Source organism: Haplochromis burtoni, unplaced genomic scaffold, assembly GCF_018398535.1.
Source record: "Haplochromis burtoni strain Fernald_Lab_line unplaced genomic scaffold, NCSU_Asbu1 Contig_82, whole genome shotgun sequence".
Taxonomy (NCBI): Eukaryota; Metazoa; Chordata; class Actinopteri; order Cichliformes; family Cichlidae; genus Haplochromis; species Haplochromis burtoni.
In genome coordinates, this window is record NW_024582443.1 from 300648 (window position 1) to 328407 (window position 27760).

At 41.8% G+C, this 27760-nt stretch overlaps 2 protein-coding genes and 1 long non-coding RNA gene across 3 annotated transcripts; 1 reads left to right on the plus strand and 2 right to left on the minus strand.

The window, feature by feature from the left end:
• Positions 1–1821: 1821 nt before the first annotated feature.
• On the minus strand, positions 1822–13730 carry tnfsf12 (TNF superfamily member 12). Its single transcript, XM_005925851.3, has 6 exons — positions 12968–13730; positions 11476–11557; positions 9252–9311; positions 9079–9102; positions 8858–8985; positions 1822–6235 (listed from the first exon to the last, which is right to left on the minus strand). The coding sequence occupies exons 1-6, from the start codon at positions 13217–13219 to the stop codon at positions 5960–5962; spliced, it is 822 nt and encodes a 273-aa protein (XP_005925913.1). The 5' UTR covers positions 13220–13730; the 3' UTR covers positions 1822–5959.
• Positions 6169–8379, plus strand: LOC121814771. Its single transcript, XR_006054560.1, has 2 exons — positions 6169–6270; positions 6378–8379. It is a non-coding gene; the product is annotated as an uncharacterized LOC121814771 (long non-coding RNA).
• Positions 13731–18807: 5077 nt separating the features above from the next.
• Positions 18808–25317, minus strand: sat2a.1 (spermidine/spermine N1-acetyltransferase family member 2a, tandem duplicate 1). Its single transcript, XM_005925850.3, has 6 exons — positions 24955–25317; positions 24613–24664; positions 21937–22020; positions 20664–20765; positions 20532–20572; positions 18808–20361 (listed from the first exon to the last, which is right to left on the minus strand). Exons 1-6 carry the CDS (start codon positions 25015–25017, stop codon positions 20194–20196), a joined length of 510 nt encoding a protein of 169 aa, XP_005925912.1. The 5' UTR covers positions 25018–25317; the 3' UTR covers positions 18808–20193.
• Between the last annotated feature and the right edge of the window lie 2443 nt (positions 25318–27760).

The following is a 27760-nucleotide window of genomic DNA, read 5'->3' on the forward strand; positions in this document are numbered from 1 at the left end:
ATAAGATATGTGCCAGGGTTCCTGTAGAACGTACACATTAGGTCATCTTTCATGCCCCTGCTGTGCAGATTTGGATGGCTCCAACCTCCATAAGTCAACCCACGTGTCAAAGAGCCCAAATGCAGACTCAGAAAAGGACAATGGGATCAACCTTAACTGGACTTTATTTACTAAACACAAGTGAAAACAGTACACACAGGAATTGTGGGTGGCGCGTGGAACTCGAACGAGGGTCAGGAATCGTGTGCGGCATGGAACTTGAACAAGGGTCTTTTGCTAACAAGTGGAGGGTGACTAGGAAAAAGCAATACTGGGCGTGTGAGTGTCCAGACAGATGAGAGGGAGTCCAGAATCCAACCTGAATGGTCCAGTAAAGGGGAATCCAGTGGCAGGAAGGAAGGCAAGTAAGGAAAGGTGATCCTGTGATTATGAACCAGCGGTTAGCATTTCCAGAGATGACCAGCGTCCAGGTGAGTGAAAAGAAGTGCAAATGAGGAGTATGGTGAATCCGAGAAGCTACTAGAAACACAAGGAGAACAGGATAAGTTAGCATGAACAAGAGAAATCACAAGATGCAAAGGAGGCCTAATATTAACGTAGATCATGAGACGAACTGGTGAAGAAAAGTTGAATGCGCTGGTCTTAAATACTGTTGGCTGATTATCCCGGATCACAGACAGATGAGCATGACAGGCGTGTGGATGAGGGCTCCACCCAGAGGTGGAACTCAGTGGAAACGTGGAAAAACACAGCCACTCTCCTGGACCATGACACCAAGTCACCTTCCTCTTGGGGTTGATTGACCGACGTTGCCCCTGAGCCCTGGGAGGTAAGCTTGACTGCTCTTAACTTCCTCTGGTACTCCTCCATATTTCTCATTTCTGCCTGGATCATGGTTTTCCTCTTTGTTAAGTTAAACTTTTCCAGATTTTTGGAAGCATGTGATGCCCAGACTTTGTCATCCTGCACAGGGTGCTCGAATAAAGTTGGATTTTAAAGATTCCTTTCTCTTGGACCAGTGATTTAGAGTCCTTCCACTCTTGTCCTGATGTAGTTTTTAACCTACTTCTCTGACCTTGTTGTCTCTTGAATCTCTGAAGATGAAGGCAAACCTGCATTTGCCACTTTGAACTCTGCAATGAGAGATGACAGAGTAGTTGTAGTTGCCCAGATGTAGAGCCCGACTGGAGTAAAACTTGGAGCCAGCTTCTTAGGTGCTCAATGATCTTTCGTTCCACTCCTTCCACTGCTGTAAGCTGGACTTTATACACTATCAGAAACCACATCAACCTTGGAAGCAAGCGTTGTTGATACAGCCATGTCTGAAACTTCCCCAGGAGCCCAGATTTATCAGTAGTCTTCAACCACCCCTATGCTTTCTCTTCAGTATTGTGGATGCTGCTGCTGTCCCTTAGTCATCGTAGTCTGTGTTGCCACCTCATCAAGCTTGGTTAGGACCAATTTTGCCTGCACATGGGAAGATGTTGTGATTATAAGGTCATCCACGAAGTCCTTTATCGCTGGTTATCAGATGCTTCAGTTCTTCGCCGAGTCTCTGGTTACATTTTTCATGAGGTTCATAACAGGATGATAGGCTGGGGGAGACTGCACAACCAGTGACAATCGTTTTCTCGTGGTGCTGCCACTGGGTGATGCAGTTTGTGGTCTTGAAGCGGAGCTTGATCCCTCGCAGGTAGCTACAGATCATTCCCTTGATGCGGTCTGGGACGTGGTAATACTTTATGGCTATTCTGACGAGATTGTGAGGAATGTCTACAAAGTCCAGCCAGACTACTGTCAGATTGCTTTTCTTTGACCTGGATTTGTGTGTCATCTGGCCTAGGACTCCTCTGTGTTCCAGGCATCCCGTGAAGCATGGAATGCCTATCTTTTGGATCAAGGTGTTCACATATCCATTTTCCATCATGTATGGAGTCATTCTCCTCTCCAATATTCAAGGCTGAGCAGGATAATGGTTCTAAATTGGCTTATGCTTTGTTAGCTGTTTTATGCTTCCCATTAACCTATTTTTGAGTGTCTTTCTTAAAAGAAATTGAGCGTTTCAAAAACAGTAAGGAAGGTTTATTTCAAAGTGTGAACAAAGTGGAAACTTAACAATGTTTAGTCAATGCATACATCATCATTTTACAGAGAACGTCTTCACAACATTACAGAATTTTCCGAGATGGCAATAAACTTTGACATTTAGAGAAAAAGGAATTGGGGCAGGGAAGTGTTCATGTGTGTGTTGTGTGTGTGTTTGTGGTGGCGGGGGTGGGATGAGGCATGTTTTTCCTCAAAAGACTTTAAGCTATGTGGTTCAGGTTCAGATTCAGGAAGTGAAAATTTAGAGGGTTGTTGGTGTGTGTGTGTAGTCTGATTGGTGCTGACAGGGAAGTATGAGGTGCACAGGGATGTGGAGGGGGGGATGACTGAGACATAAAGAGGAAAGAGGAAAATGATGAGGAAATCAAACAGGATATATCGTCTGCACTGCAGAATCGGACGTTTTTTTCCATTTGAAAACATAAATGTTTGGTTCCAATTAAAAACGCTGCGATCGCTGCAGTAAAGTGCTGAGGAGAAACCAATGTGGTCCATCCACAAAAACTACTTATAAACAAGAGTGGGAGTGCAGAAACCCACGGCTAGAAATACACACTGTTTGCATTGTAGCAAGGAATATTACGGAAACCAGCAGCGTATGAGAGAATGGAAGGAGTTATATTTCCAGAAGGATATAAAAGTAAAACAAACCCAATACTAAAAGCTTTTAGATATTAAACTGAACTCTTAAATGTAACTTTCAGTTTGACACCATTCACCTCTCTTTTGCAGTCAGACACCAAATAACCAGAACTCTCTTTTTTTTTTCTTTTTTTCCGAGGTTAACCTGGAACGACTCCCTTGAAAATTGATGTTGGATCTTTTCCATGTTTCTGCAGAGTTCTGCTTTTGGTGTCACACAACTGATTTAATATCTGGCTTTTATAAATTCACTGTAATAAAAATGAAGCCACAAAAGGGTAAAAGGACAGACTACAGCAATGACTCTCAGTCGTTTTTGTCAGACCCATGCATACCCACAGTGCCCAGATGAGCTCTGGTAACCCTTTCACTGGTTGCCTTTGTTATAAATAATTTTATACAATAAAGGGTCCATTTTTAGGGCCAGTTTGTTAAATTCTGACCCTGATACTACAATATTAACGCATACTGTGGGTGATGAAGTCATTTATCCATTGCATAAATGGACAAATGACATTAATTTCCTTTTCTTAATTTATACTTAATTTTAGCTGTTTATCACTCACAATATAGCCCATTGGTATTTTCCCTCTACTGTTAATCCATAACTTTCAGTTCACTATTTCTTACTTTTAGGTATCTGTTTTAAACCATTTACTTGGTTAAAATACAAAAATGATAAATGTGAAGTAACATATGTGGTTGCTTTTGTTCATATTTTTGCTGTCGTGGGTCCTTTAGCTTAGCCCTTAGCAGCAGCCTCATCGCTGCTCTTTCATGTTTTAACTTTGTCCCGATGCTTCTTTCCTTTTGATATAAACTTTCATTGGCTCTTCATTTCAGTACCAGCTAACTTTTTGAACCTATTAGCATTTAACTTATGTAGTAGGTTAGTTAGGGCTTGCATGGTGGTGCAAAGGTTAGCACTGTTACCTTACAACAAGAAGCGTCTGGGTTTGAATCTGCCAGGAGGCTGGCGTGTCGGATATCCCTGTGTTAGTGTTCTCACTGCATTATCATAATGATGTCAGTCCAGTATCAAAATTGCAACTGACGAAGCACGTTGTTGTGATCGCATAACTTTAAAATATGGAGAAAAAAGTCAAACCATACCTTTGTTAAAATAAACCTCTCTTCTAAAACAAATGGTCAGCATTTCAAGTGTTTCCTTTGTTCATTTATGAAATATAACAAACATATTATCGGGTTAGTTTTGCTGTTAGCCAAATTTAGTTTATTTATCTTGGTTTGCTAACTTAGCTAACTTTTTGGCTAATGCTAACTGAATGCTAACTAACTCAGACAACGTCACTGGTTGGGTGCAATGCTGATCCTGGGCCAGCGTTATGATGATGATGTAGGAACAACACTGACACGAGGATATCAGACTGTGCAGGGGGCTTTTCTGTGTAGAGAGAGGTGTCGAAGGTGTGCACGTCCTCTCACAGCGCTCCTACAATGCCACACTTGGTAAGAAAATGGCTTTCTGTTACCTCTCTGAAACTGCAGAGTTATATCCTGGTGTACAAGAATCTCTGGTTGGACGTCACTGGTCTGCAATCAGCAGTGCTAATGTTGCACACTGTTTACCGCATTTAGAGGGCTGATTAGCAGAAGGGTTTAATAATCTATTTTGTAACTTGGAGATGACTTTGTGAAGCTCCATGTGTTCAGGTGTAGGGTAGCATCTTCAATAAAAGTAGAAAATGTTTTACTAACATGAGCAGGTTCATTTGAGAGGTGTGAATATCCATGACAGAGGATTTCTCAGGCATGAAAGTATTTGGATCTCCTTCTAAGAGGTTTCAGTCAGATTTAAAGGAAATCACTAATAAGATTATCTGTTGAAAATTTGGGTTTTAGTCACGCATATACAGTTTCTTTGTTAGTTTTTTCGGGGCCACTTATCTCACCCCTCGCCCTATGGCAACTGGGATTGGCTCCAGCACTGCTGTGACCCTGAATTGGATTAATGAAAGCTTTTCAAATGGTCACAAAGAACAGAAAATGCATAGATTTCTGCCAAATAAGATAACACAGAGTTTGCTGTACGTGAACCGATCGTGCCTACATGCGCAGTCGACCATTAAAGACCCATCATCAGCCACAACGATGACTGCAAAACAAAAACATCCAGCTGAGGCTGACAGGAAACGGCTGTTTTTATATGAATTCGCTCAGGGGTGAATGAAAGCGTGTACCAATTTCATGGCAGTGCATTTCATTTTTGTGATGTTCTTTCTGTTAGTTCTTTGTGAATAACTTACATAAGCATCTATACTTTGCCAACGTGATGAAAAAAAAAGGAAAATGTATTAACTTCATTTATAATACAGCTTTATCTGTATTTTGGCTGAATAATTAACAGTTTTATCAGATTATTTCTTGAAAAATGGTCATCAATCAGGTGAAGAAGAGGGAGTAAGGACAAGCTATATTTAAAGCTCTATGCTTCGCTCGGTATAACTTGCACAACAAAGTATACAAACAATCATTTTAACCTTACAAAAAGATAGCAAATTCACATCCATGGCATTTAAAACACCGCCCAAACCATCTCCTTGATAAAATGTAAAATGTGTGTAAAATATATCCAAAGTATTTAAAGAAAGTGTTTGCATTGATATTATAAAATCAGTATAAACAGAAACAAAATTGATTTGTAAGATTTCATACACACTGACGCTACATTGTATAAAATATATGACAACTCGTGTAGGCCGCTTGCAGATGTGCTCTCAGCTGTGGAAGTGGAAGGTGCATGCACAGCTTTACTCATAGTCTTATAAAGAGTTTAAGCACAATTTATAGCGTAATACACAGGCTAAGATGAACATCCAAGGAGTTTTCTTCTGCTTCTTCTTTTTTATATGAAGCCCTTTATCTACAGAACAGCTCCCATCACATCTGTTCCCTCGGCAGACATTCACAGCGGGCCTTGGTTTTATTCCAAAAATCTGCGTTCCAAAACAGCTCTGCAGTCCAGAGGGAAAAAAAATCCACAACAGCTTCCCCAAATGTCAGGGTTTGTCTTTCAAATTAACGTCTTTGGGAAGAAGCCGTAGCATTAAGCGATGCCTCGACCGCTTATGACAGCTTCACCATTTATAAAACAATCTTGTCCGCACAAAAACAAGTTAGTTCTCTGATGAGTCTGTTTACTCGTTAAAACAAACAAACAAAAACAAACAAAAAGTTTCCACAGTGCGCTTCAGTTAACTTTAAAGATGCTAAAGACGTGAGGCGAGGCGGAGGGATTGCCTACGCTGTGGAGTCTGAAGGACGGGCCCGTAATGGCCTGCAGCTCCGTGCCTTTGTCCAGTCGCAGGAGGCCGGACACCTGGCAGGGCTTCAGGAAGTGGAAAGGGTGCGGCCCGGCAGAGGGGGTTGTCCCGTAGCCTTCCATGCATTGCAGCTTCTGAGCCCTCAAGCCAAGGGTCACCACGTCCAGCTTCACGTACTGAGACTGCTGCTCGTTGAACAACACCTGAATGGACAGAGAAGATGATCTCTCATGAACAGGTCAGCAGAGGGAGAACTTGTTTCTGGAGTATTCATGTGAAACCCAAGCACACTGTCTCGGGATTTCATGACTTTTTCTTTCTCTTTTTTTTTTTCCTTTTGCTTAGATTTTCTCCAGACTTCTGTCAGCCTGACAAGGAGGAAGGCCTGGATACTTGAGATTACCCAAAACCTGATACCCAGCTCTCCAAAAACATGATTCATACATCTACACTATGACTGCTCGAGCTAAATAAAGCTTGCTTCTAGCTTTGCATGCAGACTTTTTTAATTCACCCTACTATCCAACCATCCATGCATTTTCTTCCACCTATCCAATTCAGAGTCACAGGGGGGCTGGAGCCTAATTCACCAGACTAAAAGTAAGAAATGTATTTTTATAGGTGTGATGCTTTAACCTGGATCTCTGTTTTATTTAAGATGTTTTCAGCTGGATTCATCTTTCTCAGAATCGTCAGTGTTTGAACTTTGTCTTAACCATCCCATGAACCCGTTTCAGTTTACTTTAATTTCACTTTAAATTATTACCCAACCATTGAAATTGAAATTGTTTTTTGAAATTAAGTTGGCAGGATAAAAATATGGAATTTTGTGAAATAATATAAAGATACCTAATCAACTTTAAAGCTGCATTTATACCTTTGGGACAAAACATTTTCATTTTGACTCTGTTTTGGTCTTTTCCATAGACTGTATATAAAAGATGGATGTGCCCATTGCAAACACAAAGTATGACACAGTATGTTGTTTCAGAGGAAGTCAGGTTAAAGGGAAGTCATATAATGAATTACTTCATTATATGACTTTGTAAAAAAAAAAGTTAAAAAAAAGATGAATTTATGTCATCAGTCACCAGCAGATGACAAAGACTTTGATTTTTTTGATTTGTTTCCTGTAAGAGTGTACTCCTCTTACTGTGAATATGGGTTTCTTAATCATTTTGTCATAAAAGGAATTCAACAGAGCTGCCCGTTCCAGGAAATAATTCACTGTCAGCGAAAACTGAATTCCCTAAAAATACATTACACAATGTCGACTTTGTTTGCTGCATTACATACTGGTTAATGTGTAACTGTAAACAGTACAAAGCCTCAGGGTTTAAAGAGTGAAGCCAATGTAGAAGTAACTTAGCTTGTGTTCTTTTTAATAGTCACCAGGGGGCGATACAGGTACAAAAATAATTCTAATCCTATATACATTTAAGGGAAAATGTCTCTTTCTTGACCTCTTTAAACACTTTCCTGTTGAGTTTATGGACTTAGTCACTCATTTGAATTAAAAACTTAAGTAAACATTTGTCATACCAAGTTCCAGAAAGGAGGATTAGCCAAGGTGTGCTTGCTGACTAACAACTTGTGAGCTATAATTCATTAGCCAGTGATTTTTGTTTTGTAACATTACTGCAAAAATATTGTTTTACAGTAGCATTATGAATTTTAAAACCTTAAGCAGAGGACATTAATACTGTGCAACCAAATTTTCTTTGAAGGGTTTATATTAAAAGTGAACAGCTAGATAGCTAGCTTAGTTAGCAAGGTATGCTAACTAAGCTAGCTAGCGCAAGCGGATCAGCTCCAGTCCAATTATGTTCTTCAGCAACCAGTGCAAATTTTGATTTAATTCTAGTCATAAGTCTAAAGTCATAGTCAGTTTTAATCGAATAAATCTCATAAAATTATAATAAATATTAAATCTAAAGGTGATTCAGTTGATTAAAATATGAAGCGTAAAAGTGTGGCGTAGTTTGGTGTCCTACTTTTATTGACATCAAATGTGTCCATATGTCTGCTCTTGTCTTTGTCCAAAGCACTAACATTTTGTCACATTTTAATAAGAAACAGGGAGATTTCTGAGTTCTGTTTCCAAAAAAAAGCTGTACCGTTGCCCGAGGGCTGATCGATTGTTAGCATCTAACCACTGGATCGCTGCCAAACACGTTCTGCCTTTCTACAACTTAATTATTTGTCTTTGGATCTCATCTCTCCAGAATATTTTCATCTCGTTCCTATTCGCAGACGTAAGCATCAGTAAAATTATTTCTCTCAATGAAAAAGGTCGTTGAGAGAAATTACTTGACAATGAAATTAACACTGATGGAAAATTGAACTTTAAAAAAAAAAAAGAAAAAAAAAAAGATGTGGGCATCTTTTATTTACAGTTCACCAGAACCTGAGGGAAATATCTGGATCTTTACTCCATCTTTGCTTGCATATCACTGTGTACATCAGCTAGCTGCCAACTGGGAACCATTTTGATTTTGTACAGTTTATCACACACAAACAGGCAGGACTAACCTGGTGTTTTTTTCTTTTGTGTAAAGAGAAAACATGCTAACTCCACTCAGAGGCGCTCTGTCTGGGTTCAAAGCACACCACTGAGCTGCCTTTAATACTGCCCACATTCATTTGAGGCATTATTAATGGAAAAGTTGTGACTGGTTCAGCTTTAAGGTAGAGGTGCGGCTGCCAGACAGTCCCAGACTAATGCTGGGTTAGCTTAGATAAGCCCAGACTCCTTGTTTAATAGCCACACCTTGTATGCAGAGTTTGCAGCTCAAAATAAACTATCGCTCCCAGCAGAAACTCACCTGGCAAAACAGGAAGTAGACGCCTGCTTTCTCCACGGTGAAGGTGCCCTGCTCCTTGTTGTACCTCACCGCTTTACTCATATTCAGCGTCCTCTCTTCCCAGCCCTTGATCACCCCACCTTCTCCCACTGTTAGACACACGCACACACATCCCAGGTCATTCCTCTCAGAGACAAAAGATTCAAAGATCAACCTCTGTCCTTCACTTTTACGACTCTTACCTTGCTGAGAGGAGACTTTGGTTACTGACGGAAAGCAAAAGCGATGTTGAAAGAAAAGGAAAAGGGAAAGTCAATTAAGATTTTATGAGTGCAATCGTATAGGGGTATATGATTGAAAACACTTCAGCAGATGCTACACGAGACAGCTACGAGAGATCTGCCAAGCCACTTACTCTCAAAATGAGACGCCGCTTTCCTTCCATTTCCACTCCTCCCTGCTTTCGACGTCCTCTCTGTAAAAGGGAGGCAGGAAAGGAGACTGAATGCACATAAAAATGACGTCTGTGGAGGTTTTTTTCTTGAACAATTTATTTGGACAAAGCAATCATCCCCATCTCTATCTGTCTAATAACATGAAGCGTTAATTTGGTGCCATTCAGATCCAGACCTGGCTGGCTCTAACAGGGTTAGCAGATGGGTAAAGGATTTCCTTTCACGTGCTTCAATAATATTTCCTCAAACTATTATTTTCGGTCAGAAGCGCGTGCCTCCTCACCACCACACGCACACACACGTTTAGCAGCTAATCTTGGAGCCAGTTGGTCGCAGTCATGTAGAAAATACTGAATACAGAGATTGGATGGAAGGAAGGAGGCTGGAGAGATCTGATTGGAAGGAAGGGTAAAAAAAAAATTAGAAAACCAATAAAACCCCTAAGATGGACAGGGGGAAAGTGACTGATAAAGCAGAAAAGGACAGGCATTAAAAGGCAAAGCTGAAGAACTAAAAGGCTAAGCAAGAAAAATGAAGTGCAGGAACAGGAGAGTCAAAGAGGGTCTTTGGCTGCAGCAAGACAGAGTGAAGCAACAGCCAGCTTCATCCAAGAACAAGCTCAGATAGCTGCAATAAATAAAGCACAGCACTGATGACCGCCTGCTCTTATTCCCCACTAAAAGTTTTTTTAGGGTTTTTTTGCCTTACAATCCAGCCGATTTCAAACACTGATACAACTCTGTGTATGAACTGTGAATTACACACTTTATGTTTCAGGATGAGACGGGCCAAACGCCCCCAACGGTCATCATTCGGGAATATTGAGCCCCTGTGAAAATAACTCACATGTGGGTGACCCTGTGGACTTTGGATTTGCTATGGCCGAGCGTAAAGCCCTCAGGCTGGCCAGATTTTCTCGACTTAAGCTGTCGGTCTTTTCAGAGGAGAACATAACAGCAGTGTCCTGCTGAAAGGCAAGACTGGAAAAAGCTGTTTGCTCTTCTTATTCCCTCGTTTTTCTTCTTTTTTTCCATTGACAGCCATGAGTTTCTGACAGTTTAATGAGATATTAGTTGCTAAAACCAATAAGCTAGCACTTAGAGGATATCAATACAGATACACTGGTGAAATCTAGACTCTAATCCCCTTTAAAAAGCCCTCGTGTGGGTTCACTCTCGGGCAAAACGTGGACAATCAAGCAGTCCCGTGATGGTGACGCAAGCAGAGGCTATAAATACAGCAATGATAGGTCATCAAATATCACCGCTTTCACAACAAATCATAGCTGTGTCAGTCGTGTGTTCTGGCGGTGGGGAAAAAAATCAATTTCATTGCCCGAAAGCGTGCAACAAGGCCCCCAGCGCCCGCGCCAGCTGCTTTTTTTCTGGGACTCGAGGCCGCTCTGGTCAGACCTGTAATTTCTGAAACAGTCTTCCAGCTGCCTACTTTTTCCTGTGTCAACTTTTAGCAGCGGGTAGTGCCTGCGGCCCGCGAGACCTGACCAAAGTGGCATGTGGGGCCAAGACTGGCCAGCGCTCTGCGTTAAATGTTCTTCCTAAAAAAACAACAGTTGGTAAGGAGACTGTGTCTGTGGCAATTTGGAGAGCTGAAAGGACAGGACGTCTTATACATGCCGGTGGTGCTGCAGTGCAAGAAAAATGTCAGGCTTTGGCAGGCTTTCGAGACGCAGTACCATCTAGATTTGGGCGGATTGGGCCAAATATCGATAGTATCGATACAAATGCTGGTATTGGCGGGATAGGATCGCATTAATGTCCTACTAAGTTCAGTGTGTAGCCAACTGAATTGTGTTAAATTATTTTATTGGAAAAGGAAAAATATCAAACATCTACTGTGAAAAATGGCCTAACGTCTGTTTTATTTACAGACCTCAGCACATTTAAACAACAGAAGTTAATGTGCTTTAGAGATGGACACATTTAGACTCCAGGTCCTCAAAAAATCACTTTCAAAATACATGAAAAGATGAAAGGTGTGTTTTCTCTTAGTAACTACTCATCACTAACCATTTAAATGTGTTAGGAATTAGCAAATTGATGATTCATCTCATAAATCTGCTACATAAGCTGCCTTTAGAGGTTAAAAGTATTGCTGAAACACTGGCCATGAATTTACTTGGTATGGGATCGATACCAAATTAGCAGTATATCACAGCACTAGTACCATCTCTCTTCACTCGATGCCCCACCAGCAGCTCTCTCTTCTCCAGGATCAGCTGAACAATGGCCTTCCTCTGTTTGTTGACCTGTTGAAACACACAGAAAAAAACCAAGCTATTAACAAACGGCCAGTTATTTTTCTCATAACTTTTTTTTTCTGGCACAGAACCCACTCACGGCCACAGACAGCCTTTATTTCCTGCCAGCCACATAAGCAGCAGACTGGTCTCTGGCAGTATCCTGCCCCCTTTGCTGCCATTCTAGCTGTAAATCTACCACTTCCTCAGCGACTGGTTGCGACACCTAATGCATGTTTTCAGCACTTCGAATTCTTCACATGTCATTTTTTTTCCGCAAGAAAGAAATTGATTTTGTCAAGCCAGACAGGATTTAAACCCTCAACTGGAAGGTGGCTGGGGGGGGAGACTCCACTGGGTGACCGAAGGAGGCCTAAATCGAGTAAGAGGAGAAGCTGCTCCAGAGGAGGGGGGAAGAAGTATGTTTAAATTTACTGCTACTGTGGAAAAGCAGGCCGAGAGAGCTGCAGTGCACCCTCCAGACGTTCACTCACTGGGCTCTCATCAGAAGTTGGCTAACGGTCAAATGGACAGAACAGGGGCCCCCTTGGGGAGGGCTCCAGCAACACTCCACGTGTCCAGTTTTGGGGGGTATTTGTGTTATGTGCAGGTTTCTTGCCCCCCCCCTTCTCTTTCTCCTGATATAAAATCCATTGCAATCTGGTTTTGTGAAATACACTGAACTCAAAAACAGAAAAAAAACAAGAAGAATTTCCATTCTGGCTCCTTTAGGAAATTTATTTGTCTTGTGATGCAATCTAGTGTCGGATATTTGCTGCAAGTGCAAAACAGAAAAAGAAGGAGAGTGGAAAAAAGTTTAGGAAAGCTGCACTTTGCAGGAGATTTAGAAGCGTTTGCTTGTGCGGGCTGAAAATGATTTACACTTGCCACGCTTTATCGTGCAGCCCGTTTCACGCCTCGAGTCCCCGGCAGACTCGAGGCAGTGGGGTGAGCGGGCATACGCCAAATAGCTGAGGCTTTCCAGTAAAATTAGATTAAAAAAAAAGGAGCACAACTGGCACCAGAGTAATTAATCATGATCCCCCACCCGGGGAGAATGGGGGTGGAGGTGGTTAACAGGGGGAGGCGGACACAAAAATAAGCAACAACTCGGCACAATTTGACTGCGCTTATTGGCGAGTAATAAAAGTGCCAAGCAGAGAAATGGTGCGAGAGAATAAGTAGTCTACGTGCGAGGGGCGAGAGAATAGGGGGAGGGTGAAGTGTGGATTTGTCCATATGCCCCCAGCCAAGATTCCCGTAACCGCAGCCACAAAAGAAGTTACATAAGAAACACTTGATGGTCTTTCAAAAAAAAAAAAGTTGCAGGAGAGTAAATATTATTGTTGGTGCAAAAACAGAGAGGGGCTGTCTGCACGCTCGAATTATTAAGGTCTTTTTCTAAAGTATGACACAAACCTGCTCGAGTCGGTCCTGCAGGATCTTGAAGGACTGAGACAGGTCCCGCGTCTGTCGCAAAGTCCACGCCGTAAACAGCGCGCTGCATGCGGCCAGAGACAGAGCCACCAGGGCCAGAGAAGCCCAGACGACCCGCAGCCTGCGTACTCGTCTCCTCTGCAGAATCCGATGCATATTGGTGCAGACTGCGCTGCTAATCACCGCCGCAGACCATCCGAAATCCCCCGCTTCAACTCCATTCCAGCAGAGCATGAAGTCCCTCCAAATGCATTTCAGTCCAAATGTCCAGTCTGGCAATAAGAGGACAGGCTGTGACCGCTCTGTAGGATCTGCTCTTTAACTTTTAGCTTTATCTGGCAGATGAGTTTGAAAGAAAAGCAGCAAAAACATCTGATCAAATCACGGCCACCATCCTCCGTGTGTGCAGGCCGTCTCCAAATACAAGAAAACTGTGCAACTGGCGCACATCAACTGTTGCATCCTTCTCCTTGTGATTCGTTGACTCAGCTCTCTTGTCTTCCCTTTAAACGGCGTGCTGGGGGGTCAGTCTATTAGACAGACAGACCGAGCACACATGAATGTACACACACGCGCTGAGAGAGACGCACACACACGCAGCCACACACTCTCTGCTGGAGGCGAACTTTGCGTGCGCCCTGAATTTTTGATAGCAGCTGGCAGCCGCCGTGAAAATCGACGAGGGGAGCGCACGGAAAGCTTTACGCGAGGCTTCCGCTGCTTGTCAAATCACTCTCATCAACTCCAAATATGTGCCATTCATGTCCGCGGCAGTGCCGTGTGCAACCACACGGTGGCTGTATAGACTCACGATCTGCACGCTGCACGTTTGGTTTCCACTGTGCCATCAACAGGTGAGCCAGAGAGCAAAGTTTTCATTCATAATTGAATTTATAAAAAGAAAAGCAAAAAAGATAAACCGTTCCAGGGAACAAAAGGACAGTGGGTTCAAACAGGAGTACCAGCTCCTTCTATACAAAGCACAGAGGTTCTTATCTTCAGAGAATTTCACGTGGTGACACTGTGTCCTGACCACTAGATCTCTGCAACTCCTAAAATATTTTCTGAAGAGCGCGTTGAATCATTTTAAACAAGCACGCTGCTGAAGCCACATTTACAAAATGACGCTGTTCATTAAAATAGCAGGGGTATGAGGCGCTTTTCAGAGCTCTAGTGCCTTTTTACGAGGCCCCACACAGCAGGCACCATATCAAACAGTAAATTAAAATCAAACTTGAATTTAAAAGTAGCCCGAGGAGTCACGCTGATGCTTTTCTTAAAGAAGAACAAACCTTTCATTGCTCACATACTGTCTTCTTCTTCTTTCCAGCCTTTGTTGGACAGCACTGCTGTCACCTCACCTGCCGATCTGAACGTCTAACGCACGCACACGTATGTGAGAATGAGCATCCTTGTGCACATTTGTGTGAAAATGAAGGGTTAGGGTTAAAATAACTTCCTGCCCAAAAAGATTAGAATAAATCTACAGTTTTCCAGTGAACATATAGGTGAACACAGAGACTTTTGGAATAACATGCTCTGGGCAGCCCAATGAAAGACAGAGCTGTTTGGCCACAGGAGCAGTAGACTTGTTTGGACCCAATGTGGCTTTTCAGGAGAAGAACCATCTGTAAAGCATAGCGGTGGAAATGTTTTCATTTGGGATTTCTTGCTTCAAACTTTGGTGAGTTTGCAGTCATTGATTCAGAGTGAATGTTGATCAGGAGCACGCAGCAAATCCGCAAAGGCCCACTTGCAGGAATGGAAGAAAACCCTTAAATGTACTGCACGGAAGGACGGTCTAACATTTCAGCAAGCAGATGCCAAGCGCTGTGGACGATTATGCAAATGTTACATCTATTGATAAATATATAAATTTTTTTGTTTGCATCCTAGTATATCACGTTTATTTGCAGGCACTGTATCGAAGAAGATGAAATGTTGAATATGATTCAAAAACATGGAACGTCTCCATTTCACAAGTGTATGTATCAGAGTCATGTGATGAACTGTCCAGAGTCCACCCCGCCTTATGACAGCTACTGTGGATGGGATGCGTGGGAGAGTCACCAAACAGGGACTGAGAAATACCCCTGCTTAGCACTACTCATGGTTAAAACTCCACAGAAATGTGACTCGTCCTCACATGGCGAATAGAACAATGTGAGCTGCAGCGCCTTGAGGCAGTTGAATTGAATAACTACCAGTGGACTTTTCTGTTTTAGCTTTTCATGGCTTATTAGCAGCAGGTACTTGTACTTTGATCTGTGCATGTCCTGTTAAATATAGCAGAGGTCTGTATATTTATGTGGAGGCTAAAGTATTCAAAACTGTGTAAAAAGTCAAAGACAGAGTTTGGTCGCTTGCAGCGATCTTGAAAGTCAACATTTGTTACAACATCTTTATTCTTCAACACAGTCTGAACTCTGTTCTCTGTCAAGATGATCCCACACTGCTTCTATGATGTTGACGTCTGGCTCTGGGGAGGCCAATCCATGGCTGATAGTGTCCCACTGTGTGTTTTATTGCTTTGGCAGTATGTTTGGGTCATGCTCAGATGCTTTCCAGTATTGCATGGTGGATAAAAATCTAAATGTACCTCATAACTGTATCTTTTTCATGAGCTGTTTTTAAGGCCACACTGCACACCGTGCAGAGATGTGCTAAGTTTTTGGCTAATGGCTCTTTGGGAATCGGCATGTTATTTTGTGTCTGTCAAACTTTGTTATCCTTGATATTTTTCATAGATTCAGCTAAAGAAATGGGAACAAATTATGTGTTTTTGTGCCTAAAAGTACAATTTAAAATTGGTTCTTTGCTAAGTTGTCTGTTTTGTGTTGACACAGCAGTAGTTCGTCCCTTCAGTCCCTGAGTTAAAGAGCCTTTTTTTTAGTCTTGACTGATTTATATGTTTGTCTTGTGGCTTAACAAACAAACCAAACATTTCTCTGATGATGACCAAATACAAGGACTGGACTGAAAATGAGTGAAAAAGCAGCCAAAGAAGAACATTGAAAGAGCTTCAAAAAGCCTGGAGAACTATTCCTCAAGAGCACTTCAAAGAATGTCTGCAAAGCCTGGCTGCTCGGAAGTAAAACACAAAGAAATCAGGACTAAATCAAGACTTTTGCATAGTATGTATTGAGCATAGTTGGAGAAAAAATGACACCAAACTGGGATTTTTAAAAATGGGTGATGTCAGTACGCCCCCTATTGGCTAAATTGAGCTGCATTAAAGTTTTAGCTCTGGATAGCACAGCTCATCTACTTTGTAGTAATATTAAATCTATACGTCTGATGTTAATAAAAGAAAGAGAAACAGACTAAAGAAGAAATGCGCAGCTACACATGCACGTCACCTTGAATTCTGACAGATTTTATTACTCTAATCAAACAAACAGGTGGACAGTTTCTGGTTTTCAAGACAGTCACAGCATGAAACCACTGACTCTCGTACATGTTGAGTGTTTTATTTATTGTTTGTTTTTACACACAGCAAATGACCCAAAATTCAAGCATCTACCTTTTGTGGCAATTTCATGGCTTCAAATATCAGATGAAAAAGTTATGGATCCATTTTTGGTGATTTTCTTTTCAGTGTTTTGCCTTCAGCTGAGGAATTTACTGCTCCTCTGTGAGCCGAGGGAATTTATGCACCTCATGAAGCTCTTTTTTAAAAACTCAGCGGATGAAGTCGAAAATGCCCCGAAAAGCCTTAATTCACAAGGTTTCCACACAACTTTTATTTTCGGTAATTTCACAGACGACATTGGAAATATGAGGACATTAAAGACACCGACCTCACCGGGAACACTGATATGAGCTCTTATGGTACAGTGGATAACACGGCCGCACAGCCGTGGAAATGAGAATGCGTCACGGTTGCCTCCTCTGCTATTACACAGTGTTGTAATCACACACACACATTCAACACACTAAAAACTGAGGAAACATCTTAAAAAAGATTAAACTGGTGAGCTGCTGCTCTCTGTTTTATGCACAAAGCGTCTCTTCTGAGATTTACTGCAGTCGTGACTGACAGGAACACGGGCTGAACTTTGATTTTGAAGTGCTTTGGGAAATCCATGTTGGGAAAACAGTTTGAGACTGAATAATTTATAGCACTTGGTCTGAAATTCTGATGGGAAGCTGCAGATAAGACATAATGATCCCCTCGTGATCCCTTGGACTTGGCGTGGATTTTTGTGGAAATGCACTTTGTAGCAGCACAAAGATTTACTTTGCAAACCTGAGCTAGGCTGCAGATTTTGCACATTAGACATGCAATATTTCGATGTCCCAAAGATGGATAGCGAACGAACTAAATTAAATAAAATACCATGCATTCCAGAGTGAATTACTTTGTAAATGCAAATTGCAAAAAGTAACAAAGAACGGTCAGCGGTTTCTTCTTGTTTAGAAAGAAAGAAAACAAACCAAATATAACCCCCAGCTCAGCCTGTTTTCATTAAAGTGCTGGAAAGAAGCCCTCTCTGAGAAAAAAAAATTGAGACTGAATATAAAACAGAAGTGCAGACCAGAATTACGCCGCTTTCATTTTAGCGAGACAGGTTCAGAGACGTGCACTGAGCCCAGTCCAAGATTTTCTCTTAGTTTTCAAATACGACCAGATGGATTGTTTTTGTTTGACTCGAGGCTTCGTCCAGGTCTTTGAAACCAGTCCCGCACGTCTGGCTGCAAAGATGGAGGTTTTAGTCTGAGTCCAGCTGATTCCTTTAGCGTACACTCTCATCACAAGACCTCAATACACATAAACAGCTAGAAAAAAGAAGAAAACAGTGCAAATACCAACGCTGTGCTTCACAACAGCTTCGCAGCGCTCCTCATCTGGAAGACGAGAGGCAGAGGTGACTGACTCTTTGGTTGCTGTCGTTAGAGTAAATTTAAAGGGATAAGATACAAAAAACCTTTAAAACAGTCGTACACTGAACATATGTCTTAGTGTTGCGATGCATAAGATTTTTGAGGATCTTTGTGCAAAAAAACCCCAACAAAATTCAGATCATATCTTATACCTTAGGTCACAAGTTGTCTAAAATGTCACTACATACACATGTATCACACCCTGTTGTCTAAATGTTTCATCATTTATCACACAATTCTTAACACGTCACACGAGGAAAACACAAAACAGCTTCAGTGTCTCTGTATTGTACTTTTTAAATGTATTGCACGCATTTCTTCCCCATTCCAACACTTGACACTGCATATTCTTTTCAACATAAAAGTAAATGACCATTGGCTAAATCCCTGCCCGGCATAGTGATTGTCCAGTTTCTCCACAGTGCAGAGACAGAGTTGTTCCAGTGCTCGTCAACAGGTACCGGAGAAGACCAGAGAGCCTCACGTTTCACAAGTTTATAGTGAAATTCAGGCATTGTGTCATTATTCTATAGGCACTAACTGTGCAAAACATCATCTGAAGTATGTGTAATATTGGTGTAAATCAGACAATTAATTTTATGTTATTCATATACGGTGGGGGAACTAAATATTTGATCCCCTGCTGAATTGTAAGTTTGCTCCCTTCCAAAGAAAGTAATAGTCTCTTTGATGGTAGTTTCATTTTAATGGAGAGAGACAAAATATCACCTAAACATCCATCTGCTGCTTGAAGATTGTCTAGGCCAGTGTTTCCCAACCACTGTGCCACGGCACATAGGTATGCGTGCTGTGGAAAATTATCTGGTTCCACCTGATTAGTACTCTAAGCGATCAGCCTGAGTAACGGGCAGAACAATTACATTCTCTTCCACTAGAGGGCAGTACAACTACCTGCTCTAATTAAATGGGTTGCCAACTGCCAGTAAAGCAGAAGAAGACAAAGAAGAAATTACATAGTCATGCTGTGAGACCACAGCATGACTATTATGTCATGGTCAAAAGAAAAAAGGTATGCTGGGGACAAACGAGCCAATTCCACTATACCTGGTGCGCAGGGGAAAATGATCAATATGCTCTTTGTGACATTTTTGTTTGGTAGCGTTTTGTGTGCTTTTTTTAACGTGAAATATGTGCTGTGGCTCCAAAAGGTTGGGAAACACTGGTTGAAGTCACTAATTTTTATCTTGGTGGGTTTTTGGGGTTTTTTGCTGGAAGACCCATCCATGACTCATTTCAGTGTTCTGACTCAGGGAACAAAGTTCTTGCCCAAGGTTTCACGGCCCCTCGGTACAGTGAAGTGGTCCTGTACTTTTAGCTGTAGCATGTTTCCACCTCTGTGCTTGACTGTGGGGATGGTGGTGTTTGGGTCATACTCAGCATTTCTCTTCCTCCAAACATGGCAGGTTGAGTTGATTTTCTTTCTCCCAAGCTTTCACTGAATCATTCAGCTGACAAACTTAAGTCAGGCCTTCTTGAAAAGAAGAACTTTACAAGTGTTGCAAGATTTCAGTCCATTAGAGAGTAGTGTGTTAGCAATGGTGTTTTTGGTGACTGTGGTCCCAACTGCCTTCAGATCTTTAATAGTGCACTGGTCTACCACCTGTCTCATGATTATCCTCAGCTCATGAGGCAAGACCTTGCATGGAGATCTAGGCTGAGGCTGACTGATGGTTCTTTTATGTCTTCTATTTGTGATGGTCCTGTAGCCCATCCCATTCCTGTGCAAGCTTACAATCTTGTTCCTGACATCCTTTGACAGATCTTTGTTCTTGTCCATGGTGGTGGAGAGACTGAAATGTGGAATCATTAATTCATTGGTTGACTGTAATCCGTGTGCTACACACAGCCAATCTGTGGGAGCCAGAATTCTGGCTGGGTTGTAGGGGATCAAATACTTATTTCAGTCAATGAAAATATGCAATTCAGTTTAGAACTCTTATGTGATATGTATTCTGTCTCTCTCCATTAAAACGACAGGTATTTTAAAAGTTATATCTCTTAAATATTATACTGTGGTAGGGGTGTGTTTCTACCAACTTTAAGTGATCCGTAAAGTAAAGGCTAGTTACCAACATGTAGGTGACGTTTGCTGCATAAAAATGGTGAAAAATGTTATAGTTAATATGCAACACATTGCTAAATGGCTTTAAAGTTAGAATGTTAAGGAAGGCAGGGATTAGCAAACAGTCAATAAAAATCAGCTTGTCAAGTTTTGGAAAGAGGCCACTGAGTGGTGCTCCATCCCTGCAGTGTGTGGGCTGACCTCATGGCTGCAAAGGTCACGAAAGGTCATGAGGGTTGGGTTAAGGTTGAGCCAGGTGCTCCAGCGCCTCCCCCTCGCAGCGCATGCAGTGGTAGCCCATGGAAGCAGTGATATCGAAGCTGCCCTGGCTGAGGTAAAAGTCCATCGATGGTTTGTTCCAGTCCAGGACGGTGAAGTTGAGCTGGTGGCAACCAGCAGCCAGAGCCAGCTACAGGAGAGCAAAAACAAGAAGGAAGACAGGAATGACCGCTGTAGATGTAGCATGGAAGCTGTTTCTGCATGCTGCCTCTGAGACACTGTTCAGCATATTTTCCTGCAAATATTGAAAACAGGAAAATGCTCAAGGTTTACCTTCTCCATTATTCATGTTTCACTCACCTGTGCCACCTTGCTCATTAGTGCTTTACCGACACCTTTCCCTGAAAGACAGATCACGTGCATTACTTGAGATTTCCTGCAAATATAAGGACACAGTGATGATGAGACATTTTCTCAGAGGCTGTACTGTACCTCTGAACTCAGGCATCACATACAGGTCCTCCATATAAATGGCTCTGCCTGACCAGGAGCTGTAGGAATAGAAGTAAAGTGCATAGCCGATCTTTGTGTGCCCTGAAAGAAGAAAACAGTTTGAGCATGTAAAAATAACCGTTATTTAGAAGAAGCAAAATTCAGTATTCATGAAATTTGTGTGTTCGTTTTGGTGCTCCTTCCCACTGAGTGAATGACTCTGAACATTTAGCACAGTGATTATTAACAGCATAATGCTTTACATTACACTGTAAACACATAAATATGTATCATTTCCCTCACATCAGTGAAAAAAGTGATATGAGTCGTGGTGCTGCTCACAGTTAATGTGCAACAATCTTTATAAATGAAACCTCACATTTCCCAGTGGTGAGGCTGGTTAGGTCATTTTAACCACTATTACTTCTCTTTTTTGTTTTTGGTTCCTTGGAGGCAGCAGAACATCTGGAGTCATGTTTCTAGTGACTTGATGAATCTGATGATTCTGAGTCCAAAACTGTTTGGCTGCTAACTTCTCTGCTGATTGGCTCTGGACAGTTCATGGATTTATTGAGTTTTTTCAGCAGCTCAAAGCAGCACTGATGAGAGCGGAGCACAACTTTAATGAGACCCAAGACATAAGTAGCTACTTCTCAGTATAGCCTCTGATAGTTGAAGCCTTCAGATAGTGGACAGCGGTGACTGTGTGGAAAAAGGCCCGTGTCATGGAAGGAAAAAGCACAGCTGGGCAGCAGAGCGTATATTAATGGTCTAATTACTGCATTCTTAGGAAAAGCACTTCAACTTTGTTATGTAAGAAGTGTTTAAGCAGGGAGGGTACATGTGCTGTGTGCTGCTACATTAGGTAACATGAGTAATAAATATGCAGGATGATGTAAATGGACGCTATATGGCAATTAATGTTTGTGTTAAGTGTAGCTACCGTTTTCCAGTTAGCGCGACACAAGTAATTATACAAAAATATATAAAATGTTAAACTTGTTTAGCTTTTTGTATCTTATAGTGCTGAAGTCTTGCTATTGAGTCTACAGTTAGCTTAGTTTTTGACCTTTTGGCTTTACTTGATATACCTCTACAGTTCACTCCTGAGTTTTCCTTTTTGTTTCTCCTGCTCGCTCTCTCCGTTGGTAAGGTTCTGTTACTGTTAGCGGGTCGTCACCCATCAGTTTTAAGTTTGTGTCAGTAACCGGGTTACAGCTGTTAGACAGTAGATCGCAACAGTGTGTGAGAAAACTGAGCGTAACATGATCACCTTCTTTGGTTTTGTGCTGTTCTGGCACCTCAGCGATGATCCCGTGAAAGAACGGGTTCTTGGAAAAGCCATCCTGCTCCAAGTCTGAAAAGAAATTATAGATACTGTTACACGGTGTTTTCACAAGGGGAAATTCAGTTTACATTTAACAGTTTGAGGCTTTTTATCAAAATGTAATCTTAGCTAAGAGAGAGCTTTAAAACCAGTTCTTGACCTTTTGTTGGAAAATACAGTGCAATGGTTTTTCCTCAAAGGTCCATAATTCCTAATTTTAGAATGAAGCTTCCTGGGAAAAGCTGTTACCTGGTGGTAGAAACAAATGGCTCACAGACAAATACTTTATTATAGTGTGATAAAATCTACTGGGCTTAGATAAATATAACTGAACACCAAACTATACTTGATACAGAAACTTTATTTTTTGGTTAGAAGAGTTTTTCATCTGGACGATAAAGTCCACATTACATACTCTGTGTATTTATTCTCATTGCACTTCCTTTGGTAGTTTTCACATCCACAACAACTAGCAGAGCTAAAGAGGGCCATAGAAGGCCCTTAACCCATCAGTAGGACCAGGAACTGCTCCTTTGTGCAAAGTGGAACAGGATGCCAGAGCAGCACAATGACCTTTAGCAGGTAATCGATGTGAATGTTTCTCACCAAACAATCACAAACAGACTTCACAAGGAAGGCTTGAGGGTTCAATGGCCTCTATTTGGCATTGGCCATAGAATACCAGTATTGGCAGGTCCACCACTCGCACCTTGTGCTTTTCCCAGATGAGAGCAGGTTCACCCTGAGCACATGTGACAGATGTGAAAGAGTCTGGTGAAGCTGAGGAGAGTGTTCTTCTGCCTGTAACATTGTTCAGTGTGACTGGCTTGGTTTGGTTGTGGTCAGTGCTCATCTCGGGGGCTATAGCCAAGGGGGGACACATAGACCTCTACAGGCTCGGCAGCTGACAACTTATGTGTCTAATTCAGGAGCACTTCTCTGACTAAAGATAGCTAACTGACAACAACTAACTGCAAACGAGAGGAAAGTTGAACCTGAGGAATGAACAGAAGTAATTCTAAAAGACAGAAAACATTTTCCTGCATTCTCAAATTATGTCATATGTTGCTGTGTAGCTGGCAAGATTAGGACTCAGAAGTGACACTGAACTCAAAATTTAGGTTTATTGCTGGATTCACAGGGATCAAAAATACAAAAGAACCCAAACTAAGCAGATACTAGGATGCTAGTTTACTAACTAGGAAACTACACAGGAGACATTGAACGTACGGGACATACAGCAAGAGGGAATGAGGGACGAGGTGACAAAGGGCAGAGTGATGGAGTGGAGACACCTGTGGAACACAGCTGAACAGAATCCATCTAAAGAACCAAAGGAAGTGAAACTGAACAGGATGAGAGATTGACAAAATGAGACAGGAAACATAAACACAGAGACAGAAACCCAGACTCAAGGCATAATGACTTGCCGCAGAAAAGCAAACAAACACAGAGACATGACCGACTAAGGAGACAAGACTCATTTGAGGCAACTAACAGGGAGACTAGACAACCGCAGAGACGGAGCACAAACATAGTGTACACAGACATGGAGACATGACTAGAGAACAGACAGGGACCACAAATGATGATAACCCAATAATGCAAAGCCCAGAAGACAACTAAAATATAAACAGAGCCCGGGGACTCTGACACATTAATATGATGGATGCTTTGTTTATGGTGTTTACACTTGTTTGTGATGCTCTGTGATATATTCACTATTGCTTTGTGATAACCTTATTGATGTTGGTTTTAAATGAAAAGAAACTTCAATATGTTTGGTTTAAAATACCCTGTGGCTCTCGCTTCTCAGTAAGTCTCTTTCTCTCTTCTACAATCTCAGACTGTGGTCCAACTTACATTTTGATGTTCTGCAAATATTAAATGAGCAATGTTGGTAAATGGACTGGTTCTTACTTCTACTCTAACTGAACACTCAAAGCACTTTTATACAACTTGCCTCATTCACCCATTCATACAAGCACTGCTTTTCTATGTAAGTGCTTTCTGCAGCATTCACACTGCATCAGAGAGCAACTGATTGGCATGCAGACTGGAGCAGGTGGGGATTGAACCAGCAACCTTACGATTAGTAGGTGACCTACTCTGCTTCTTGAGCCACAGTCGCCCCATTTTTGAATAAAAAGTTCTTTTGACTTTTTGTGTTGTAAAGTTCCCAAAGACTGAGTCTTGAAGTTCCCCTTTTCAGGCATTTATAAATCCTTTGTAAAGTATAGATGGTCCTCACAACAGATGTGGTGACACAAAATACTGAACTAATGACAACTGCCTGAATTAAACATGGATTAAAATCTGACATAAGTAGTTATAAAAGCTCCATTAACACACTCACAAATCTGTATGTGTATAAAGCTGCTTTTAAAAACTTTAATTAATTTACCCAGACTTTCTAAATGATACCAAAACAAATAACGTGGTTTTACTCGATGTAATAATTTATTTGTGATTAAAGATATTTATATATGTGCCTATAAAGCAAGACCAAACATTTATATCCAAGTTTATAAATTACATTATAATAACCACACACTCTTAATCATTATTAAGCATTACGGATAAAATCAAGGCAGAAACTTGAGACATCGCTACATACATTACCTTTCTGGGTCACTTTCACATGCTCTGCCAGTTTCTCATACTCTGCCAGTTCCTGGACATAAACAAAAATAGCATCAGCTGCCATCATTTATTAGGACATCCCAGACATCAGTGTTGCTCAGCTGGTAGTAAACATGTCATTTACAGGCAGTTTATTAGCCTGAAACTAACGAGCAGGACGAGCACAGTTCATCCGATAATATCTCACTAATCTAATAATAACAGCAACACCGTGTTTATGAAAAGCCCTGCTGACGTAAGCCACTACAGGCTACTTAATAATGTCCTCGGAGTCATACACACAGCTGGACCGCACGCGCGCACGTGCACGTGTCCGCTCACCATGATCATCCGCGCGATGTCCTTGCAGTCGTCCAGGTTGGCCGCGCGGATGGAGAAGTCCATGTCGAGTGGATGTGATGCGGTGATGCTCACAGTGCTGCTCCGGCCTGTCGGAGCACGGATGACGAGCACTTGGAGAAGTACCCAGCTCTGGACCAGCACGCCACAGCCTCTCCACGGAGGATGGAAACTGAATAAAGAGCGCCCTCCTCCAGGTAGGAGGTGACAGGGGAGTGAGTCAGCTCCTCTTGCGGACTGGAAAGTGCACCCGAGGATTAGAGGACGTCCATTAACAGGCTTTAGCTGCAGTCGTTTAAGAGATTGCTTCCGGATGCTTTCAAGAGCAGCATCCTTTTCGCTTTATTGGTGTTCCTATGCCTCCTGCAGGGGCCAGAGGGATCCTCTAGGGGGCCCCAGCGTAAAAAGCATACACCGGTTCCCCTTGAAGTGTTTTCCCGTATTTAAACTGTTATAAATGACTTTTCACTAATCTGTGAAACGTGTCAATCATATCAAATCATTTTGAGCCTCAAACAACACAATAGCACCAGTCATGTTTATTTATTCAGCTAAAAAGTCTTATCGATATTAAAAGTGTCTTTTTATAAAGAGATCTTCCAAGAAGGCAGGTAAATACAGATGGTTTAAGTGGCCAAAAAGCACTGGGTTGATTATCATGTAGGAACAATATTTATTTTTTATTGAACCTTATTTTGTACAGGTAGTTCCTTTGAGACTCAATGTCTCATTTACTGTGCTTTGACTGTTCTTCCTGTCCTACGCAAGGCCACCTGGGTTGGCTGGAAGACTGTTTACTTAGCTCGGCAGGGCGAAGGACACTGTCTCAGCTGAACTCTGGACACACACACACACACACACACACACACAGACGCATATATACACATGCAGATATACACTCATCCCCCCCTCCAAATGCCTTCGACGCTTATTCCCTTCCAATGCTGACGGTGGATCAAGGAGACCAGCGCATGTGCTGCAGGCCCGGATGCACTGTCTACACTGGCTGTCTCTCACCCTTCACCCACCCCTGTTGCTTGTCATGTGTTTCTTTGGTGTATTAAGAGTTTTTTCATGTGCTATGTGCAGAGGTGTTTTTTTCTGTTCTCAAACTGATCTCCCTGTTGGAGCTCAGTCTGGGGGGAGTTATTTTTTTCTCCTTATCTTTCCTCGTGTGGTGCATTTTCCATTGTTATACCTCTCTGACCTGTCTTCCCCATGTGATGTTTTGTGTAATGTATGTATGGTCGGAGGGTAAGATGGCGCCGCCATTGCGGGCAATTGGCCGGCAGCCTTAACATGAAATTTCCCACTCGTGGGACTAATAAAGGTATCTTATCTCTTACTATAACGCAGAGCCATAAAGATACTTGCAAAACCGGTCATTATTTTATATATATCCTATTATCTAAACCCTGTTCACTACAATCTATTTACTAATATAAGCAAAGATTTACACATGAAAAACACACAGAAACATCAGATATCACTTTTTTGGCTCAACACCTTCCGTCTCCTTTCAGCTTTACATTTATTAGCTCTACAAATGCACGGCAGCCTCACTCAATCACTTGCATTTTCCTCCCTCTTTGTTGGATTAAACCTGCTACCCCTGCAGGATTTGCTATTAATTTCAGTTAATGTAGGAGGATGCTTGATCCATCAAAGACTTGCATACTGTACAGCAGTTTAAAGGTCCATGTTTTCGCACAAGTTCACCACAAATCAAAGCTGAAAATATAGATTTAAAAAAGGTAATTGCTGCAAAGTAAACATTGACCATGGGGGAGCTCAGAGAGTTTTGGGCTCCAGGACAATTACCTGTTTTCCTTGGCTGCTAATCCAGCCTGGCCTCTACAACGAATCAAGGCAAAAACTTTCAACTTATCAAACTTTACATGTTCAGGGTCATTAGGACCAACAGGATAATTTAGCTCCATCTCAAACAACGGAAATATCAGCAAGTAAATGTTTTTCCGTTTAGCCTCTAGGGGGCAAAAGGAGGCTTTGGAGTTTGGCTTGTAGCTCCATCTCTGTGGGTGCTGCTCTTCTCAGTGCAGTCACAGTGACTCCTCTAGTTTCACAGAATCAAACTAAAGTACACTAGATTCATCCACAGACGCATTAAAGCAGCAGGCAGCGAGTCTGCGTGGTTCAACACCCACTGCTGATACATAACAGCGGCCTCTGCGTGGGTGACAGCGTGTGGATGGAGGATTTGTTTTATTTTTTTAAATCATAGTCTACAAAACTTATGAGATTTTATTTATTTTTTTAAGGTCAGCTAAAAAATAATTCACAGAAGCGGGCAGACGGGGTTAAATTAGGCTCAGATGTGATGATGCAGAGTGCGGACATGTAATCAAACTGTGAACCACAGCTCCAGAAATAATGATGATCTCATGACTTTATGCTGGTTCTCACAGGACGAAGGTTGAGAAACAGAATAAAGTTCCCTACAAAAAAGAGAGAGAGCAGAGTTAGAGGAACTGAAAACGCCTTCGACATCTCAGTGGGAGCGTTATGAAAGTCTGGAGTAGATTAAGGATCGTCATGCTGCAATTAAGACAATAATCGGTTTAAGAGTTGCTTCCTGAAAAGTACAAAGTACAAAGAGAGGCGAGTCTTCAGCTGTCAGGCTGCTCTCCTGTGTTACCGGCTCTCAGGTTGAATCGAGCTTACACCTTCTGTAGTTTAAGATTTGGCTTTAAACTTTCATTTTGATAACAGTTATGCCTCTGCTGCATGTTATTAATGTTTGTCTACTCTCTCCTGTGTGTGCTTCATG

Excerpts from the sequence above, each read along its gene's own strand:
- tnfsf12 (XM_005925851.3), bottom strand. The coding sequence starts at position 13,219 with ATGCTCTGCTGGAATGGAGTTGAAGCGGGGGATTTCGGATGGTCTGCG. Across the intron at positions 9,103-9,251 it reads AGCGGCGTCTCATTTTGAGA|TAACCAAAGTCTCCTCTCAG; the intron begins GTAAGTGGCTTG and ends GCTTTCCGTCAG. Across the intron at positions 8,986-9,078 it reads CAAAGTCTCCTCTCAGCAAG|TGGGAGAAGGTGGGGTGATC; the intron begins GTAAGAGTCGTA and ends TGTGTCTAACAG.
- sat2a.1 (XM_005925850.3), bottom strand. The coding sequence starts at position 25,017 with ATGGACTTCTCCATCCGCGCGGCCAACCTGGACGACTGCAAGGACATC. Across the intron at positions 24,665-24,954 it reads ACATCGCGCGGATGATCATG|GAACTGGCAGAGTATGAGAA; the intron begins GTGAGCGGACAC and ends GTTTATGTCCAG. Across the intron at positions 22,021-24,612 it reads TGTGAAAGTGACCCAGAAAG|ACTTGGAGCAGGATGGCTTT; the intron begins GTAATGTATGTA and ends ATTTCTTTTCAG.